The sequence below is a fragment of the Canis lupus genome, unplaced genomic scaffold (assembly GCF_011100685.1).
Source record: "Canis lupus familiaris isolate Mischka breed German Shepherd unplaced genomic scaffold, alternate assembly UU_Cfam_GSD_1.0 chrUn_S1662H1856, whole genome shotgun sequence".
Classification (NCBI taxonomy): domain Eukaryota; kingdom Metazoa; phylum Chordata; class Mammalia; order Carnivora; family Canidae; genus Canis; species Canis lupus.
In genome coordinates this window covers 1,919-18,375 of record NW_023330508.1, presented here as the reverse complement: position 1 = coordinate 18,375, position 16,457 = coordinate 1,919, and the positions used below count along the sequence as shown (strand labels likewise).

Below are 16,457 nucleotides of genomic sequence, written 5' to 3'. Positions count from 1 at the left end.
CCCCACCTGCACTGTCTGGCTCAGTAAGGAGGGACCAGATATTCACATTTACACCAAGGTCTCAGAAACATCTGATGCAGGTGGTCTGAAGCCAATTTTGGGGAGGTTTTAGCAAACCCATGCCAGTAAAAGTAGGAACATCAAGGTTTTTTATCTCTACTTTGCATCATACTTGCCGGGTAGCAAATCATTTCATCCCAGAACATCCGTTTCCTACAGATACATACCATGGAACCACCAGAGAGAAGCATAAAGAAAGGGCTGTGAGACCTGGAAGGAGGGAAAATCGTGTTTAGGGACGAGGGGAGCCCTTACGTGCCTCCTACCGTTTTCACGATGCTCTACTCTTACTTCTCTTCTGGTGTTTCGGCAGTAGCTGGCCTGTGCTCATCACGTCGTGTCTATGTAAACATGAATTCCTACAGAAAGGCGTCGCTGGCTTTTCCTCTCTGTACCCTATTGTACCGGGCACAACTGTTGCAAAGAAAAATAGGCGTCATTTGTCATGGTAACTGTTTAAATGTAAAACTTTGAGTTTACTTTTTAGTTCTTTTAAAATAAACAAAAGGGGGCACCTGGGTGGCTCGGTGGTTGAGTGCCTGCCTTTGGCTCAGGGCGTGACCCCGGGGTCCCGGGTTCGAGTCCTGCATCAGGGTCCCTGCGTGGAGCCTGCTTCTCCCTCTGCCTGGGTCTCTGCCTCTCTCTCTCTCTCTCTCTGTCTCTCTCGTGAATAAATAAATGCAATCTTTTTAAAAAATAAGTTAAATAAGTAAAAATAAAAAAAGTAGAAATTGAGGGGACGGCATCAAAAGACTTCGAGACCTGTCAAAGACAGGTTGTACTGACATTTTATTTTTCCACCCAAAACAAAATTACACAATATTCACCCTGAGATGTTCTAATGCCTGAGCACGTTGTCATCTACCACCTTGGGTGGGAGGGAGCAGGGAAGGGCTGCCTAGAATCCGGCTCTGGCTCGGGATTGGGGGCGTTGACCCTCAGAGGCCTGCTCTAGAAGCTCAGAGGCCTGGCTGCAGTCAAGCCCATTCACTCTGGAGACAGCTTCGGGGTGCAGGGGTGTGCAGGTGGCCTGGGGCCGGAGAAAGCTCTCCAGGAGCCCGGCAAGCCTCACGGGCTTTATTTCTCGCCATTTATGAAATTAATCCTTGACCACACGGAGATTTAGTCTAATTTAAATACAACACACAGCTGTCTCAATGCGTCAATCCGATTTGTGTCCTATAGGCTTGGGGAAAGATTCTCTGTCCTTCCAAATATTAAAAAGCCTGTCATATTAAGACATGATTGGCCCAGCCTCCGCCAGAATACTCATTATTTTACGTTAATCATCAAGTTTTGGTAACTGTCCAGGCCCTGGGGTCCCTGGAGCAGCAAGGCCTCCAGGCGGGATGGTGCTGTTCCCTCCAGGTGACAGACCTCCACCTCTGGGGGGGGCTGGGGGGGACACAACACCTAACAGGTCAGCAGCACCAGCTCCCAGCTCAGGCCAGGGTGCAACCCGGGGAGCGCCCAAGGTCAGGGCCCCGGGCTGGGGAAGCTGCAGCAGAGGCCGCAGCCCCGCCCCCCGGCACAGGCCCCGCCCCCCGGGAGCACAGCAGAGGCCGCAGCCCCGCCCCCCGGCACAGGCCCCGCCCCCCGGGAAGCACAGCAGAGGCCGCAGCCCCGCCCCCCGGCACAGGCCCCGCCCCCCGGGAAGCACAGCAGAGGCCCCAGCCCCGCCCCCCGGGAGCACAGCAGAGGCCCCAGCCCCGTCCCCCGGCACAGGCCCCGCCCCCGAGAGCACAGCAGAGGCCGCAGCCCCGCCCCCCGGCACAGGCCCCGCCCCCCGGCACAGGCCCCGCCCCCCGGGAAGCACAGCAGAGGCCGCAGCCCCGCCCCCCGGCACAGGCCCCGCCCCCCGGGAAGCACAGCAGAGGCCGCAGCCCCGCCCCCCGGCACAGGCCCCGCCCCCCGGGAAGCGCAGCAGAGGCCGCAGCCCCCCCCTCGCACAGGCCCCGCCCCCCGGAAAGCAGAGCAGAGGCTCCAGCCCCGCCCCCCCGGCACAGGCTCCGCGACCCTCGCGTCCCGGGGTCCCGAGGTCCCGACTGCGCAGACGCCGACAGCGGCGGGGGCGGGGCTAGCACTGACATCGCCGGAACCCCAGCGCCGCGGCCCGGGTTCCCCCACTTCCGCCGGGACTCTCCGGGGGCGGACCCGCGCCAACGTCACTTCCGGCCCGGTGGGTGCAGCGCGGCGCCGAGGTCGCGGTGGAGCCTGGGCGGCCGGTCGCGCGCGGCCATGTGGCGGCTGCTGGCTCGGGCCGGGGCGCCGCTCCTGCGGGCGCGGACGTCAGGTCAGGAGCCCGCGGCGCCAGCAGCCCTCCCGTCCTCCCCGCCCGCCCCGCGGAGGCTCCGCTGGCGCTTGGCCTCCCCGCTCCCGCCACCGCGGGGACTGGTGCCGGAGGGGCGCTGCCGGGCGGTGGGGGAGGGGCGGGGGTCGGTGGGGAGGGGCGCGGGGGTCGGTGGAAGGGGTGCGGGGCGCAGGGGTCGTGGGGGGAGGGGTCGGGCGTCCACGGGGATGTGCCCCCCTCCCCTCCCCCGTCTGCCCCGGTCTGCCCCGGCCTGCCCCGGCTGCGCTGCGGTCTCTCGTGCCCCGCCCGTGGCCGCCGAGTCTCACTGCCTTTCCCTCTAGGTCCCCGGGCCGCCCCGCCCGCCCGCGCTGGGCTGAAGACGCTGCTCCCGGTGCCGACCTTCGAGGGTGAGAGCTGGGGCCCGGGTGTGTCCCCGTGTCTGGGCGGGACCCGCAGGCGGGCGCCCTGGCGCGGTGCCCCCGGCAGCCCAGGGCAGAGCCGCCCAGCCCAGGCAGGCCGTGCGGGCCGCGGTGAGCCAGGAGGCGCTGTCGGGCCGGGAAGCGCGAGGAGCCGGAGCCCCACGACCCCGCGCCTGCACGGAGCCGAGGCCCCTTGCGGGCTGCAGCCCTGATGTCCTCCCCCCAGGCCGGCGAGCCCCGCAGGCGCCCTGGAACCAGAAGCGGAGGCGCTGACCCGCGGGAGGGATGGCGGGAGGGATGGCGACGTTCAGATAAGCCACATTTGGACGTGTCTTTGATGGATTGGAAATCTTAAAGAAAGAAACCAACCCCGGCAGTGTGGGCCTCTGAGGGGTTTTATCTTAGACACCAGGTGAAGGTGCGGGTCCTGCAAGTGCCAGTGGGCGGGGGTGGAGAAGCGTCACTGCAGGCCTCGGGCTGCCTGGGGAAGCCGCAGGGGCGCAGGGGGCAGTTGCTGTGCCCCCGAGCGCGGTCCTAATGGGGTGTTGGACTCGGTGGTGCAGCCCTGCCTGCCTTACCTGAGACACACCTTAGGTGACCTAGGAGGTAACAGGTGTTTTCCCCAAGCGGTCAGAGGCCTGTGTGGCCTGCGCCTCAGCCCCACCCCCCACCCCGCCCGCCCTCAGGTGTCGCGCACGGCGAAGTGCACAGGTGTGGGCATGAAGGGCCCCGTGCAGACCCAGCAGGCGTCCTCCCGAGAACGCGGGGAGCAGAGAACTTAGGGATTCAGGTCCCCTGCAGGGTGCTCCACGCGCCGCTGACGTCCACAGGGCCTGCGTGGCTGTGCCGTTGTCCCTGGGCGGCCTGGACCACCTGAGCAAAGGTCTCTAGGCCTCAGGTTCCTCTTTTATAAAACGGAGATTTCAAGTAGTACCTGCCTGAGGGCGGCGACGGGGGTATGTTTGTGCGTTCACTTTGCGGTAACTGAGCTGCACGGTTATCCGGCCGTGTGGTCACGGGTGTTACACTTAAGAAGTTCAGCATTCTAGACCAGGGAAGCGCTAAAAAATGACCAGGGCTGTGAAGTTATCTTAAAGATAAAACAAGATGCTGCACATAAAGCGTTCAGCCCAACGTCTAGCACTTGCTAAACATAAAAATAATTTAGCAGGTGTTCTCTGGGACAGTCTCAGTCTCTGCCTTCCAGACGGTCTCGTCTAGCGTTAGAGGGAGGTTCCTTTGAGGGCCAAGACTCTGCACGGGGGTCACTGTGGGTCTCACCTGTTGTTCGCTGTATCCCATTAACACTTGTTATAACCAGATTCCACTGTCCATAAAAAAACATCCACGGGAAAAACCTTTTAAGCATTTGAGTTTTTTGTTTTTTTCCAGTGGGAACTTCAAGACTTTGATTTGACTGATGAGAGTCTTGTAGGAAGAAAATGGGTCCTTTGAGATGTGTGGTTGTCCTGACTCTTGGTTGTCTGTGCTCCTTTTAGATGTTTCCATTCCGGAGAAGCCCAAGCTTAGATTTGTGGAAAGGGTACCACTCGTGCCAAAAGTGAGGCGAGAACCTAAGAACTTGAGCGACATCCGGGGACCTTCTACGGAAGCCACTGAGTTCACGGAGGGCAACTTTGCAATCTTGGTAAGTGACGTCAGAGTCCTGCTGCTCCGGGAGGGAGGCCGGCGGGTTGCCAAGTGTCCTGCTCGCGAGTTAATTCCCTCCCTCCACGGGTTGTCTCAGAAGTGCCACCGTTTGCTTTTCAAGCTGGTGTGCACTTCCCAGTCAGCGTCTGAGTCCTAGGTCTCGCTTTTACATGTTGCGTGAAAATAACGTAAAGATGGAAGCTACCTCGCTGGTGGTCCCTATGAGATCCTCTCAGACTTCTGGTAAAAATAAAACTACCCATGGCTCAGGAGGCGGCCAGCGGTCTTCCTTCCTCGGAGTAGCTTCCTGAGGACTTGATGTCAGTCGCTGCACAGGTGGGTGTGGACCCAGCGGCTTTCCCATCAGGCAGCCCGAGGGACAATGTACAGTCCTTCCACGGCCTGATCAGCCCGACAGGTCCACACCCAGCCCCCCCACCCAGCTGCTCCAGCCTCTCCGGCTTCTCCCAGGCTCAGGTCCTCCCCCCCCCCCCCCCCCCCCCAAGCCATTCCTCTGTAACTGTTGTCCGTTTCCCTTGGCTAATTCCTACCATTCTGGTCTGTTTTAAATATCACCTGCGCCATTGAAATGGGTCCACCTTGTTTTCATTTACTAGCACACCCTAGGTTTTTACTCCAGGGTACTTATTAGGACTTTTATTTTTATGTATGTAATTAAAGCCACAGTTACTATAAAAGAGCCCATAAAAGATAACTAAGTTCCCATATGTTTCTAATTCTTTCATCCACTTTTAGGCGCTGGGTGGTGGTTACCTCCATTGGGGCCATTTTGAAATGATGCGCCTGACAATCAACCGCTCCATGGACCCCAAGAACATGTTTGCTTTATGGAGAGTACCGGCCCCTTTCAAGCCCATTACCCGCAAGGGTGTGGGACAGCGCATGGGGGGTGGCAAAGGTGCCATTGATCACTACGTGACCCCCGTGAAGGCTGGCCGTCTCATAGTAGAGTTGGGCGGGGCGTTGTGAATTCAAGGAGGTACAAGGTTTCCTCGACCAGGTTGCCCACAAGTTGCCGTTCACAGCGAAGGCCGTGAGCCGAGAGACTCTAGAGAAGATGCGGAGAGATCAGGAGGAGCGAGAACAGAACAACCAAAACCCCTGGACCTTTGAGCGCATAGTCACCGCCAACATGCTGGGGATTCGGAAATACCTGAGCCCGTACGACTTGACCCAGAAGGGGCGGTACTGGGGCAAGTTCTACATGCCTGAGCGAGTGTAGGGAGGATGGGAGACGGAGGTGGACAAAGGCCACGGAGAGAAAGGACCTACCCTTTCAGTCTCGGGGGCTCCGACAGCTAACTGAGGAGCAGTGGATGAGTAAGTGGCTTCTGGAAAATGGTACCATATCTCTTGTTTTAAAGGCATCCTATTTACATTAAATAACGTTTGAATGTCCCCTCAGAGTATAACTTCTCGTTGGTCCCTCCTGGCCCTTACATGGTCACAAAGCTGGCTTCACCGACCGTCAGGGGTCCAGTTCTCCCCAGCTGTCAGGTCAAGGTCTTCAGGGTCTCCCGCCTTGGGGTAAAATGGATTTAGTATCTGCACGGGGTTTCCTGCTGTCAGTCGGCCTCACATGGCTTCACTTGTACCAGACCTCTACGTTAGTACCTGTTCTCCAGCTGAAGGAAACTGAAGGTTCCCGCTTTACTGTGTCTCATTTCAGCCTGGGAACACTACTTTTGGACAGTGGGGGAATTCTGTGCTGCCTTTATATGTACACTTCAGGAGCTATTTGCTGTATTTACTAGTTAACAGGTTTTTGGAAAAGCAAAAAAAAAAGAAAAAAAAAAAACTGGTACATACGTGGATTGATTGAACAGATATTTATTTATGCCCAGCTAGCCATCTCTCACCCTTGGAAGGCGGGGGGGGGGGGGGGGGGGGGTTGTTGAACAGTATGATAAGGAATACGCTCTTGCTTTTTAATACAGGAACTGGTAAGCAAACGTTGACGTTGCCTGGCCTTTCCTAGGTCTGAAGTTCTCTGAGGAGGGCGAGTGTTTGGCCCTCCCTCTGTCCCTGCACGTTGCAGTACAGTGCGGTGTGCCACACGACGCCCAGCCACCTGCTGGATGGATGAGGGCCCCGGCCCCGTGGCCCCACCCTCCTGTCTGCCTTCAACAGTTTCTCTCTTCCAGAGCTCCCCAGCAGTTTTCTAGCCCCTATTCAAACTAAAAGAAATACAAATGGATAGAAGTAGTGAACCATTTGCTTTTGAAAGTGGGTAGAAAACAGCACAGACTGGAAAGGTCAGCTTTTTTTAATCCCATTTTCTTAAAAAGATGTCTAGCAAAGAATTCACTTTCCAAAGTACACGTATAACAGTTACGCGGTCCTCAAAAGTTGTACATGGTGGTTTTTAATATATTTTTAGTGAACCCCTAGTAACATAATTACTAGATTGCATTAGAAGACATCTGAACCTTCCCCTGGGGCCAGTGTTGGGGACAGTTTTACACACACGTCGCCGGCCAGCAACATCCGTTCCCGCTGACCGCGTGACTCAGAAGAGACCATGCGAGCGGCAGCCTCCTGCCATCTTTGTGACCTGACCTCGCTGTTACGGTTCACGGAGCGTGGTGCTGATGATCTCTGGGGGTTCAGCCGTGGGGTCAACCTGGTTCTTTTGTTTGGAGTCCACGTTGTTACTGAGCCACAGTCCCGAGCCAGCCAGTCTGCAGAGTGAGACCCTATCAGCTCCACTACCCATAAAAAAGGACCTCGTGTGTCACGGTAACGGGAGGCCTGTGGTGTCTTTGCCGGTCAGTGAGCCCTCTCCCAGGTATTTGCACACAGCCTCTGAGACCAGCAACCCATTTACCACTGATGCCTTATGGGGTTTAAACCCATGGACTCTTCCATGAGCAGAAATAGGAGCTGAATTACAGGTAATTAAGTCAACATAACATGAACACCTGTAAGTGGCAGGCGCTGTGCTAAGCACTGGGGATGCTGCCGTGAGCAAGACCTGCATGGTGCCTATGGTTAGAGCAGCTTCACTTTGGACTATTAGGCCCTGAACAAGGAAGTGGATGGAAGGCTGGCGGGAGGTGAGTGAGTCCTAAGGAACCTGAAGAGCAGATGTAACAAGTGCCTGGTGTTGACCAAGGAGGAAACAGGCTGCTGCTGAGGAGCTGGCTGTGCTCCAGGACCGGCCTGGCTGCTGTTTGCCCAACAGGCGCCTATCCTCTACCCGCAGCCCCTCCCTGACCCCGCCTTCTGAAGCAGCCACAGTGGCTCCCTGTGCCCACCCCCACCCTGTCCTGTCCTGTCTGCCTTTGCATGACTTTTCCTAGGTGGTTGATGGACGCCCTGTGTCGTGGATTTCTTAATGGGAAGAGGAGTAGCTGTTGAGGAATCTGCAGTAGAGAAGTGACGGCACCACGGAAGTGCAAGGAGGATTAAAGATGCCGGCCGAGGCTCCATCGCTGAGGACTACAGGAGACAGCGGAGAAGGAGAAAACCACAGATTACATAACCGGATGTTGGAAGCCAGGATCGCGTCCTTCCTCTGCAGGGGCGAGGGGACCGCGGTGAGCCTGCACTCCTTGTCCTAGCTCCTAGCCCTCCCAGGGGGAAGCTCATTCACTCCGGGTTTACTGGCTGGCGCTCTCCTACGGGTTCATCGTGCTTCTAATGCCAGAACTAATTCTCTCTTGGCCTTTCCCAGACGCCACAGCCCAAATTTTGCTGCAGGAAATCAGCGACAAATCGACGTCCTTCTACGAAGCATTCTAAATAGCCTTGTGCTCCCAGCACTGCCACCTCCTGCCTCCCGTCCACTGCCAACTCATTATTCGCCCATTTCTATGAAACCCTGTAGTTTTCTCCAGCCTTTATTCTTGCACCTAATACCACCCAAATCCGGGGCACCCAGCGACAAACAGCGAGTGCCCTACGGACATCAGAGTTTCAAGTAGGTGAAAGGGGATCTGAGCCTCCCCACAGCCGGCTCACCTTTTTTAGGCAAATATGCCCCCAATGGTAGAAGCTAAGATGATCGCAAGGATAATGCAGCAGATCATGATCATGATCTTCTTCTGTTCGTCCAGACAAGGAAAGAAAAAGCACGTGAGAAGCAGCATCACTGTGCAGAGTTGCAAGGGAAGGAAGACAAAAGGGGGATCTAGACACGGAGGAGGATGTGAAGGGAACGGGACATGGATCTGGCTTCTAGAACCCAGGATGTTCAGGCGAGAGGTTCAAAATTCGATCAACAGCAATCTCGGAGGATGTGTAGTCTGCTCCGCCTTCTAGATCCCATCACATGGGCTTTCCCCTCTCCTGGAATCCATGCTCCCAACAAGTGAACCAAATTCTTGGGAGGAACACCGTAAGTCTGAAACTCAAATACACGCTATTCTTTGAGAATTGAACCGTTTTCAAAAATTAGAACTTTGGTCCATCGGGTCTGGCACATGGTTAAAAAGGATTTTAACCCTTTTCCAAAACCTAAACAAAAACCACCACATGGTGGCACCCAACCACTGTTTTGCAGAGAAACGGAGCCAGAACTGTTTTGCGATCAATATAAAGTCATTTATTTTTTAAATTATCAATAAAATAATCAAGTTTACATTTAAAAAAATACAAATGACCAAAAAGCCTTCACTTGTATTCCAGACTAAGCCCCAGGCCTCCACAAAGGCCTGTGACTAGAGCTTGGCTGCCCTTGTTGCTGGAGCCAGTCCACTGTCTGACTTCATAGCCATGGGCAAGAGGACATCCCCTTGGCTCTGTCTGAGTGCTGAGCAACGGTGGAGTGTGTGGCCTTTGCAAAGGAAGCCACGCGGTAGGATTAGGTGCTCACCCCATCCCAGGGAGTCGGGCAGGGAGTCTGAGGGGCTCGCCCTGGGTCAGCAGAGCCACTCACCTGAACTCGTTTCCTGGCTGTTGCTTCCTCCGTGACAAGAACGGGGGAGACCAAACCTGTGAGGCTCATTAACCGGGTAACAGGATGAGCTACTCGGTAGTCGCCTGTCTCCCCAACTGACTCCGCCCGGGAGACAGGACCATCCTGAAGGCACAGGATCAACCTCAAGTCGCTGTGGATGTTCTCAGGACAAGCCTCACCTACGCAGCAGCGGGGAGAGGTGCCAAGCCTATCGCACCTGTCTGCTACGCAGAAAAACTTAACGGGATCAACGTAGTCCTCCCCCCAAAGATCTAGGACTGTTCCAGTCCCCATCTAGAAAACGAGGCTTCTCGATGACACGGGAAGATCCATTTCTACTAGGATCCATTTGCAGGTAAGCAAATGTCTCCTAACTAGTTTTTAGCCCTGCTCAAGGTGTTTTTTTTTTTTTTTTTTTTTTTTTTTTTGAGGTTCTAACAGTCTTCATTTCTAGTTCCTACTTCCTGAGAGACACGGGCAAACATGAACATACATCTGACACACCTGATTATAACAATACATCTGGAATATACGAAATGAGTGACTGAACACTCGCACCAATCTGAGCGTTTCCAGAGCCTGAGGCTCCAGCACCTCGTCCCTGGCCCAATTTTAAGCGCCTGGGTTCTTCCGGCCTCAAGGCAGTGGCTTCACAAAGCATCACTCTGATGAGAAGAGCCAGTTTCCAAGAGTCCGAGGGAAACAAGGCCCCTACCCTCAGCTTTTACAGATGGAAACCCCAGGCCGCCACGTCCCCTGGAGCCTCCCTGAGTAGACATGAGCGACCACAGCGTAAAGGCTGAAGTTGGCCGCCAAGCCACACATCTTCAAAGGGTAATTTAAGACCGAATTTCCCAAAAGTCAGCTTCTAAGACCAACGTGACATCTGCAGTCCCTCATATTTGCAAGACCCAGGGACAACAAGCTGGGGGCCGAGACCTGCCAAGTAGAAGGCTCGCGTCCAGCCTTACTGTTGCCCCGCTCGGGAGAACCCCTTTGTGTTGTTTTGCACACCCCTGAAGAGATTCATTGCAGTGTCTGAGAGAACAGTCCGTGAGGTAGAAAACAGCCCCTCGGGAAGGTTGTGAGCGAGCTCTCCCGGTGCAAGGGGTAACGTGACACGTTCAGAGGGAAGACGGGGAGCCGGGCGGTTCGCACTGTCCGGGAGAGAAGGTGCTCGAGAGCTGGCGGGGCAGGAGGAGGTGTGAGGAGAACTCGGGGTTGCATCAGGGAGGTTAGCTTCCTCCGGGGCCAGAGTGTTTGCTGGGTCAGGTCCAAGGACGGTTACAAGGAAGCAAAGGAACAGGTCCCACTCAGGAAGGCCCCTCGGACTCCGTTCCCATCTGAAGACGAGGGTGGCCACAGCAGGCTGGAGTGCATCAGGCTCTAAGGGAGGCGGGGGAGGGAGGAGCTCATCAGTGCGCAGGATGGCGGCGGAGGGCAACGTTAGCAGGCCTAGGAGGTGGACAGGGAACGTCACGTCACTGCAGGGAAAGGAGGGCAACGGAGAGGTCCACCCTACACCTGACAGCCCGCAGACGCGACCGGAGCTACACATCCTACTGCGAAAGAAACAAAAAGCCATGTTACGAGGGGGTAAATCCCGGGGCCTCTGCTGGCCCTTCGCGGGCGCGGTGACATTTCCTGGGAGGACACGCCGGGGAGGCACAGTCACCGCATGAGAACACCTGTTCTCTCTACGGGGCCCTCGGCAGCACCTTGCACATCGAGCTCCAGAGCTCGGGTCTTCTCCATCCCTCCCCTCCTCCCCGCTTCTCTAACACAGTGAAAAGAATAAGGAAAAGTTCAGGGGTCACCACGGCTGCTCGTCTTAGGAGCTGGGCCAGCTTGGGCAGGTTTCTTAGCCTCACTGAGCTCCAGAGTTTCCCATCCAAAAATAGGGACAGCATTACCGCCCTAGAACAGCACCTGGCACACCACTGGGGAAGTCCAGGGTGGGCTGTCTCCTCCCTCTCGCCCTCAGGCCATGTGGAGGGAGGGTCCAGACCGTCCCCTACAGAGCCCAACGTCCCCTACAGAGCCCAGCGCTGCTCAGCGACGCAGCCTCCTGAGGAGCACATAAGTCCGCAAAGACATTAATTAGTCTCCTTATTTAAAGAAGGGATTCATCTACATTCTCGAGAAGAAGGTGATGTTTAGCGCTATAACTGTCTGACTTGGAGACTCTGGTCACATGGGAGGAGGTGGGAGGAAGAGACACGCAGGAGCAAAACTAGAGAAGGCTCGGGTCTGGGCACCGCCGTGGCGGGAGGAATGTGTCCAGCACCTATTCCCTCAGCCACCTACCCTCTCTGAATTCCTAATATAAAGACAACACTGAAATGAGAAAAATACAGATTAGTCATCCTGTTAAGTATAGGAACACAGTAATCCCCAAACTCCAACCGTGGGGAAGTATTAAATAATCGAGAGTATATTCACAATCTTGTGCTGAAAATCAGATTCACAAGGAGGCTGCGGTGCATAGGATTTCTGAACGGAGCCTCAAACCACCGAGGATCTATCTGAACTCTGAAACAGGTCTGAGTGTGTGAACATGCCACGACGTTATCAGCAATAACATCAAAAATTCTGTTCACCTTTTCTGTGTTTGATAGGTTTTTGTTAATTATACATCCTACATCTTAGGAAAGCAATACCTGAGACGTCACGGAGGTGCGGACCGTGCCAGTAGTTAGATCATCCTGTCCTGCTGCTCCTCTGCACATGAAGCCCCGACTCAGCTCAGCTCTATTCTTTTCACCAGATTTTAAAGAAATTAATAGCCTAAATTTTAGACTCCCTCTCCTTCAAGGTCCTCGGGACTGCGCAGACGATAAACGGCTACGTGGTTTTACAGAGAGAGGCTACGATGCGGAGAACTCTCCTAGGCCTACCATTGCTGTGTGTTCACACCTGGCCCTGTGACTTGTCCATAAGATATGGGTCACAGCAGTACGTCCTCCTTCAGGGCACTGTCCTGCGACTCAAGGACGTGTGTATGAGCGTTCAGGGCAGGCCGTGGCACGACGCACACTCCAGTGTTGGCTGCTCTAGCATTCAGGCCCCAACCCGTCAGCCACAAGCAAGACCCTACTGCCCCCCAAGCCCCGCTCCAAAGCTTTGTCTATACTGGAAAGGATATGGAAAGCGAGGCCCGAAATCTGCGAGAGTCAGCAAGAATCCAGAAGACAGACCCCAGTCCAGGTCTAGACTGTACCCACGAGGAACCTGAGTGCCCAGCAGAGGGAGTGAAGACGCGGCGCTCGGATGTGCCCGGCCGGGCAGCAGCGCGGCGTAAGACAAAGAGCCGGGGCCGAGTCCCCAGGAGAGGAGCCAACGGGAGCTGAGCCAGAAGAGGGTTTGAAGGACCAGAGACCGAGTCCGAGCAACGGAAAGTGAGAGCGTTCAGCGCGTCCAAGGGTGACCCCGAACGGGGACAGAAGGGCCGGGGGGATCTCAGGCCAAGTTCTCAAGGAGTTGCCAATCCAGAGTCCCCACGAACCTCCCATTTACTTACATTTCAGTGCAGCAGCCGCTCGGGCCACCATTACTTCAGCCCAACGGAAAGTCCAATAATCAACGCTAAAATGCCCAGCAACACCACTACTACCACAATGATAATTATCAATTTCTGGGGAGGATAAGAGAAAACAAACCATTGTTACAAACAACCAAAAAGCAGTTCGTCCAAGACCCGACCGCTCTCACCTCTATGCCGAAAGCCTCTTAGCGACCCAAATAGGACTATAGCTCTATATAAAGATGTTCTATTATGATGTTTTATATTTCTTAAGGACTTCCTGGCTAGCAAGGGCAGCAGACGGAAATAAGGAGCTTCTGCTGGCTCTTGCGTCACGTTAAGTGTTGCACACGTGGACAGATAAGAAAGCAACGGTCTCGGGGTCTCCCAAGTAGCAACAGGCCAAGGTGTCAAGTGCCCGATTTTTCCTTTTTCAGGAAGTGGTCTATGTTTTCGAATAGTCCTAATTTCAGACTTCTGTCGTCTCTCCCGTGAAGCACATGCCCGCCCGTCAGACCCAGTCCGATGACTGGGGATCAGAAAGCATGACTGTGGTCCTGTCGTGAGTCGTGAGCCAGCCTAGGTTCGCCAGGTAGCAACTCCCCGGCTCCCCGGCTCCCTGCACAAGCAATAGGTAAAGTGGGAAGAAAGGAACTGAAGAACCAAAGTATCGGAACCCAGGAGAAGTGCTCAGAGAAGAACAAGCACAAGCCACCAGAGCCAGCTTCCACGCGGGCAGAGAAACGCAGAGGTGCTCAAGCAACAGGGTCGCTGCAGGGGGGTGTCCGGTGTGGGGGAAGGAGCCCGATGCGAATCCCACCGCCTCGCTTACTGGGGGGCCCGGAGCCCACTAGCCTCCGCGCCCCACGGCCTGCCGCAGGTGGGAAGGACAGGTGTGGGGCAGAGGGGCGGGGTCCGCAGGGGAAGAGGAGGAATGGGCCTCTGAAGAACGGCAGTGGGGACCGGGAGGGGCCACCGGGACGGGGCCTGAGCTCTGTCCGCACGGCCCGCTGCACAGGGGGCTGCGAGGTGGGTTGAGCCAGATCCATGCGGGCTGCGGGGAGCCGGGGAGGCGGGCTCGGGCGCGGGCGCGGGCGCGGGCGGGAGGGACCAGGCGGGAGCGCAGCCCCGGCTCCAGGGCGCGGAGGCCTCACCCTCCGGGCTTCGCTCTGGTACTTGACGGCCTTCTTGGTGTCCGCCACGGCGCGCTCCACGAAGCCCACCGACTGGTCCATGTTGCTCTCGATGCGGTCGATCATGGCCCCCTTCCCCCCGCGCCGGCGACAGGCGGAGAGAGCAGAGGCGGTGAGCGCGGCGGGGCGGGGCGGGGCGGGCTCACCTTGCGGGCCTGGCCGCGGTACTTGACCGCCCGCTTGGTCTCCTCGCGCGCCTTCTCCACGTGCTCCGCCGTGTGCAGCACGTTCAGCTCTATGTTGTCCAGCATCTCCCCCTGCGGCGGGCGGGCGGGCGGCGGGGTGGGCCGGGGCCGGGCCGGGGCGCTGTGCCCGGCGGAGCTCCCCCCCCGCCCCCGCCCCCCGCCCCCCGCCCCCCACCCCGGGCCCTTGGCCTGGCGGACCCCGCGGCGCCCCGGCCCTCCCCTCCCGGCGGCCTCCGCGCACCGGCACTTACCGCCTCTCGACCCGACCCGCAAGCCCATTCCTCGGCGCGGCCGCGAGGGCAGGAGAGAGAAGAGGGGGAGGGGCGGCCGCTTAAGGGGCCCGGGGCGGGCAGGGGGAGCCCGGGGCGGGGGCCGCTCGGGGGCAGGGCAGGGACCCACGCGGGCGCAGCCCTTCCGCAGGGAAGCGGTTCCGCTGGGCGGGGGCGGGGGCGGGGGCGGGCCAGGGCACCCGGCCGTGTGCAGCCGCCACCCCGCAGCCCGGGGACAAGCTCGGCGGGGCCGGGGCCTCCTACGGGCGCTGGGCCCGTTCCTGCAGGGCCGGCCAAGGCCCAGAATGGGCGGGCTGCGGCCGCAGGGAGCACGGGGGACCCCAACCTCCGGGAGGGAGCTGTCGGCCGCGCGGCCCGAGCTCGGCGTGCAGGGTCAGCGTGGGGCGCCCCGGCAGCCCTGCGCCCGCCGGGTCAAGAGCCCCGCGTCGGCGGGGGGGGGGCGGGGATGGGGGCAGCGGGTCCGGGCCCAGGGCGCCCCTCGAGGCCCCGCCCGGCCCCCGCCCGGCCCCCCGCCTACCTGGTTTTCCACCAGCATGGCGATGTCCACGAACATGTCGTGCAGCTCCTTGATGCTGCTCTCCAGCCGCACGATGTCCTTGTGCCGCCCCTCGATCTCGCTCAGCGCTTGCTTGGAGATCTGGGAGTCGATGATCTAGGCGGGCGCGGGGCGCGGGGCGGGCGCCGTCAGCGCGGCCCGCGGAGTCCCCGCGGCCCCCGCCCCTCCCCACTCCCCCCCGCGGCCTCCCCGCCCCCCGCGGCCCCCGCCCCGCACGCTCACCCCGGAGGTGAAGATGGCGGGGTTCCCGCTCTCCAGCATCTCCTCCAGCTCCTCGTCCGTGGTCTTCTTGCCGGCTTTGCGGAAAGAGGTAGCGCTTCGGACACGCGGCCGAGGCGCAGCGACCAGGGGCTCCCTGCGCGCCCCCGAAGGTCGAGGGCCCAGCGCTTGGCCGCGCCCCGGGCCCGCCCGCACCCCCGCGGCTCCGCGCCGCGCCCCCCCCGCAGGCAGGTCACGGGGGCCTCGGCCGCCCAGGACCCGGAGGTCGCGAGGCCCCGCCCCGGGCAGCAGCCGCGGGGAGGCGGCGCGTCCTGGAGCCCCGGGCCTGTCCCGTCACGCGCCGCTGCCCTGCGGGGTCCGCGAGGGGCGCACGGCCCGGGGGCGGGGCGCGGCACGTACTGATCTCGAGCTGCCGCTGGATCCTCCCCTTGCTGCGCTCGCGGAAGTCCACCTGGGCCTCGTTGTACCGGGTCATCACCTCCACGAACTTCCGGGACAGGACCGAGTGCTGCGGGGACGAGCGGGGTGTGCGGGGGCGCTGGGCGCGCTGCACCGGGACCCGGGCCCGCCGGACCCCCCCGGACCCCCCCGGACCCCCCGCGGGCCCCGAGCAACCCCGCGTCCCCAGGGCCGCTCGGCCACCGCGCCCAGGGCCGGCTCGCCCCGCCCCGTCCCCCGCCCCGTCCCTCCCGCACAGCCGGGACCTCGGGGGCGGGCGGCCGGGGACCCCTCACCTGCGACTTCCGGATGCGGAGGTCCGCGGACGACCGCACCTCGTCCTCCTCGATGTGCCTCTCCATACCTGCGGGCAACAGCGGCTCACCTGCGCGGGCCCCGGCGCGGCACACGGCGCCTGCGGGGGCGACCCTCCCCCCCACCAGCCCCAGCCCCGCCCCCGGGGCCTGCGCGGGTCCCCCCCCCACCCCCGCCCCCCCCCCCGTGACCCCGCCGGGTCCCCCCCCACCCGCCCCCCCACCTCCCCAGGGCGGCAGGCAGCGACCCGCGGCGCACACCCGGCCCGGAGGGGCGCACTGGCCCCGCGTCCCCGCGCCCAAGGACCCGGAGGGCTGCTATCCAGGGCGGCTCAGAGGGAAGCCCAGGGCCAGGCTCCAGCCGAGTCGTCCCCGCAGGGGAGGGCAGGGGCAGGGGCA

At 59.4% G+C, this 16,457-nt stretch overlaps 2 protein-coding genes across 5 annotated transcripts; one reads left to right on the top strand and one right to left on the bottom strand.

The window, feature by feature from the left end:
- The first annotated feature begins 2,273 nt into the window (after positions 1 to 2,273).
- On the top strand, positions 2,274 to 6,244 carry MRPL16 (mitochondrial ribosomal protein L16). Its single transcript, XM_038589118.1, is given in 5 exon segments — positions 2,274 to 2,353; positions 2,692 to 2,757; positions 4,269 to 4,417; positions 5,176 to 5,397; positions 5,399 to 6,244. Coding segments are annotated over 5 exon segments (756 nt in total). The 5' UTR covers positions 2,274 to 2,298; the 3' UTR covers positions 5,663 to 6,244.
- A 2,717-nt stretch (positions 6,245 to 8,961) lies between these two features.
- Positions 8,962 to 16,128, bottom strand: LOC119878487 (syntaxin-3-like). 4 transcript variants are annotated; one of them, XR_005386948.1, is made up of 8 exons: positions 16,041 to 16,128; positions 15,706 to 15,814; positions 15,310 to 15,383; positions 15,049 to 15,183; positions 14,203 to 14,313; positions 12,861 to 12,974; positions 12,001 to 12,686; positions 8,962 to 10,795 (listed from the first exon to the last, which is right to left on the bottom strand). XR_005386948.1 is itself a non-coding variant. In XM_038589120.1 (7 exons), exons 1-6 carry the CDS (start codon positions 16,104 to 16,106, stop codon positions 12,891 to 12,893), a joined length of 579 nt encoding a protein of 192 aa, XP_038445048.1. In that variant the 5' UTR covers positions 16,107 to 16,128; the 3' UTR covers positions 8,962 to 10,902; positions 12,861 to 12,890. The 4 variants fall into 4 exon arrangements, 3 of the variants coding, with proteins under 3 accessions (XP_038445048.1, XP_038445047.1, XP_038445049.1); XM_038589120.1 differs by lacking the exon at positions 12,001 to 12,686 and having other exon boundaries at positions 8,962 to 10,902; XM_038589119.1 differs by lacking the exon at positions 12,001 to 12,686.
- Between the last annotated feature and the right edge of the window lie 329 nt (positions 16,129 to 16,457).

Coding starts and splice junctions, on each gene's coding strand:
- LOC119878487 (XM_038589120.1), bottom strand. CDS start 16,106: ATGGAGAGGCACATCGAGGAGGACGAGGTGCGGTCGTCCGCGGACCTC. Junction 15,815..16,040: donor TCCGCATCCGGAAGTCGCAG/GTGAGGGGTCCC, acceptor TCGTCCCCGCAG/CACTCGGTCCTGTCCCGGAA. Junction 15,384..15,705: donor CCAGCGGCAGCTCGAGATCA/GTACGTGCCGCG, acceptor CTTTCCGCAAAG/CCGGCAAGAAGACCACGGAC.